The sequence below is a fragment of the Geospiza fortis genome, unplaced genomic scaffold, assembly GCF_000277835.1.
Source record: "Geospiza fortis unplaced genomic scaffold, GeoFor_1.0 scaffold1081, whole genome shotgun sequence".
NCBI classification, from domain to species: domain Eukaryota; kingdom Metazoa; phylum Chordata; class Aves; order Passeriformes; family Thraupidae; genus Geospiza; species Geospiza fortis.
This window is the reverse complement of record NW_005054503.1, coordinates 986,539-986,882: the sequence shown is the minus strand read 5'-3', so window position 1 is coordinate 986,882 and position 344 is coordinate 986,539. Positions and strand designations below refer to the sequence as shown.

Here is a 344-nt window from a genome sequence, read left to right as displayed (position 1 = left end):
CCCCCCCCGCCCCGCCCGGGGGGGCTGCCATGGATCGCACCGGCGGCTCCGGCGGGGGCAGCGACCGCAGGCAGCCCGAGGAGAGCAAGCCGCTGCTGGGCGAGATGTCCGCTCCCGAGGGGAATAAAATGGGTGCCGCGCCGTGCCGGAGAGCCCTGCTCCACTGCAACGGCATGAGGTACAAGCTGCTGCAGGAGGGGGACATCCAGGTGTGTGTCATCCGGCACCCCCGGACGTTTCTCAGCAAGATCCTCACCTCCAAGTTCCTGCGGCGGTGGGAGCCGCACCACTTGACCCTGGCGGACAACAGCGTCGCCTCGGCCACGGGAAGAGCCCGCCCGGCC

General features: G+C 70.9%; 1 protein-coding gene across 2 annotated transcripts in view; it reads left to right on the top strand.

The window, feature by feature from the left end:
- Positions 1 to 9: 9 nt before the first annotated feature.
- Positions 10 to 344, top strand: part of CMIP (c-Maf inducing protein) — a 129,795-nt gene continuing 129,460 nt past the window's right edge. For both annotated transcript variants that reach the window (XM_031063406.1, XM_031063407.1), the window contains exon 1: positions 10 to 326. In XM_031063406.1, coding sequence (XP_030919266.1) covers positions 30 to 326 — 297 coding nt within the window. In that variant the 5' untranslated portion in view covers positions 10 to 29. The remainder of the gene's footprint in view (positions 327 to 344) is intronic.